The sequence below is a fragment of the Condylura cristata genome, unplaced genomic scaffold, assembly GCF_000260355.1.
Source record: "Condylura cristata isolate star-nosed mole 26May11 unplaced genomic scaffold, ConCri1.0 scaffold00068, whole genome shotgun sequence".
Lineage (NCBI taxonomy): Eukaryota > Metazoa > Chordata > Mammalia > Eulipotyphla > Talpidae > Condylura > Condylura cristata.
In genome coordinates, this window is record NW_004567169.1 from 429,750 (window position 1) to 430,586 (window position 837).

At 74.2% G+C, this 837-nt stretch overlaps 1 protein-coding gene across 1 annotated transcript in view; it reads right to left on the reverse strand.

The window, feature by feature from the left end:
* Window positions 1-624: 624 nt before the first annotated feature.
* The window catches only part of HGS (hepatocyte growth factor-regulated tyrosine kinase substrate), a gene marked incomplete at its 5' end in the record, with an annotated part of 4,137 nt that continues 3,924 nt past the window's right edge, over window positions 625-837 (reverse strand). Inside the window, one exon of the mRNA XM_012734752.1 lies at window positions 625-643. Within this exon, the coding sequence (XP_012590206.1) occupies window positions 625-643 (19 nt within the window). The remainder of the gene's footprint in view (window positions 644-837) is intronic.

The following is an 837-nucleotide window of genomic DNA, read 5'->3' on the forward strand; positions in this document are numbered from 1 at the left end:
CACAGGGGGCGAGCGGCTGCCGGCAGCATCGCTCCGCGGGCGGGAAGGTCACACGAGGCTCCGGGAGAGGAGGACGCTCTAGCCGCCTAGGCCGCCGCGCCCACGAGCCGGGGGACGCTCTAGCCGCGCAGCCGCCGCGCCTATGAGCCGGGGGACGCTCTAGCCGCCGGGCCTCCAGGGGCCGGCGGGGGCGCTCCAGCCGCGCGTACGAACCGGGGGCGACGCTCTAGTCCGTGCGCAGGAGAGTGGGGAGGGCGCTCTGGCCCATGTGCATGCGAGTGGGGAGGACGCTCTAGCCCATGCGCATACGAGTCGGGAGGACGCTCTAGTCCGCGCACAAACGAGGCGGGACGACGCTCTAGTCGCTGAGGCCTCCCGGCAAACGAGCTGGGGAAGGCGCTCTAGCCGGCCCTCATCTCGCCTCCCCTCGCAGCCAGAGGCGCCCGGGAGACCCGCGCAGGCGCGGCGCCGCGGGGCGAGCCTAGGTCGTGTAAGAGGAGCGCGGCTTGGCCCACCCCCCCCCCCCCACGCCGCCTGAGCCTTGGGGCCTGCAGGGCCGCCCGACGGGCTGGCGGCTAGTCGCAGCGCGAGTGAGGCGACCCCGGGAAGCTTGTCGAGAGACTTTTATTTATCGGGCCGGGGCCTACGGGGGCGGTGGACAAGGGCTCGCAGCCAGACAACCGGGCCTGGTCCAGGGCATCCGACCTTCCCGGAGCCTCCCCGAGGCTCAGCCCTGGGGAAGGAGTTGGGGACCGACGGCGGGGAGACGGGGTCCTGGGAAGCTCGGCGGGCAGGCGGGCTCGGGCGGCTGGGCGGTCCTGCTGCGGCGGGGTCCCC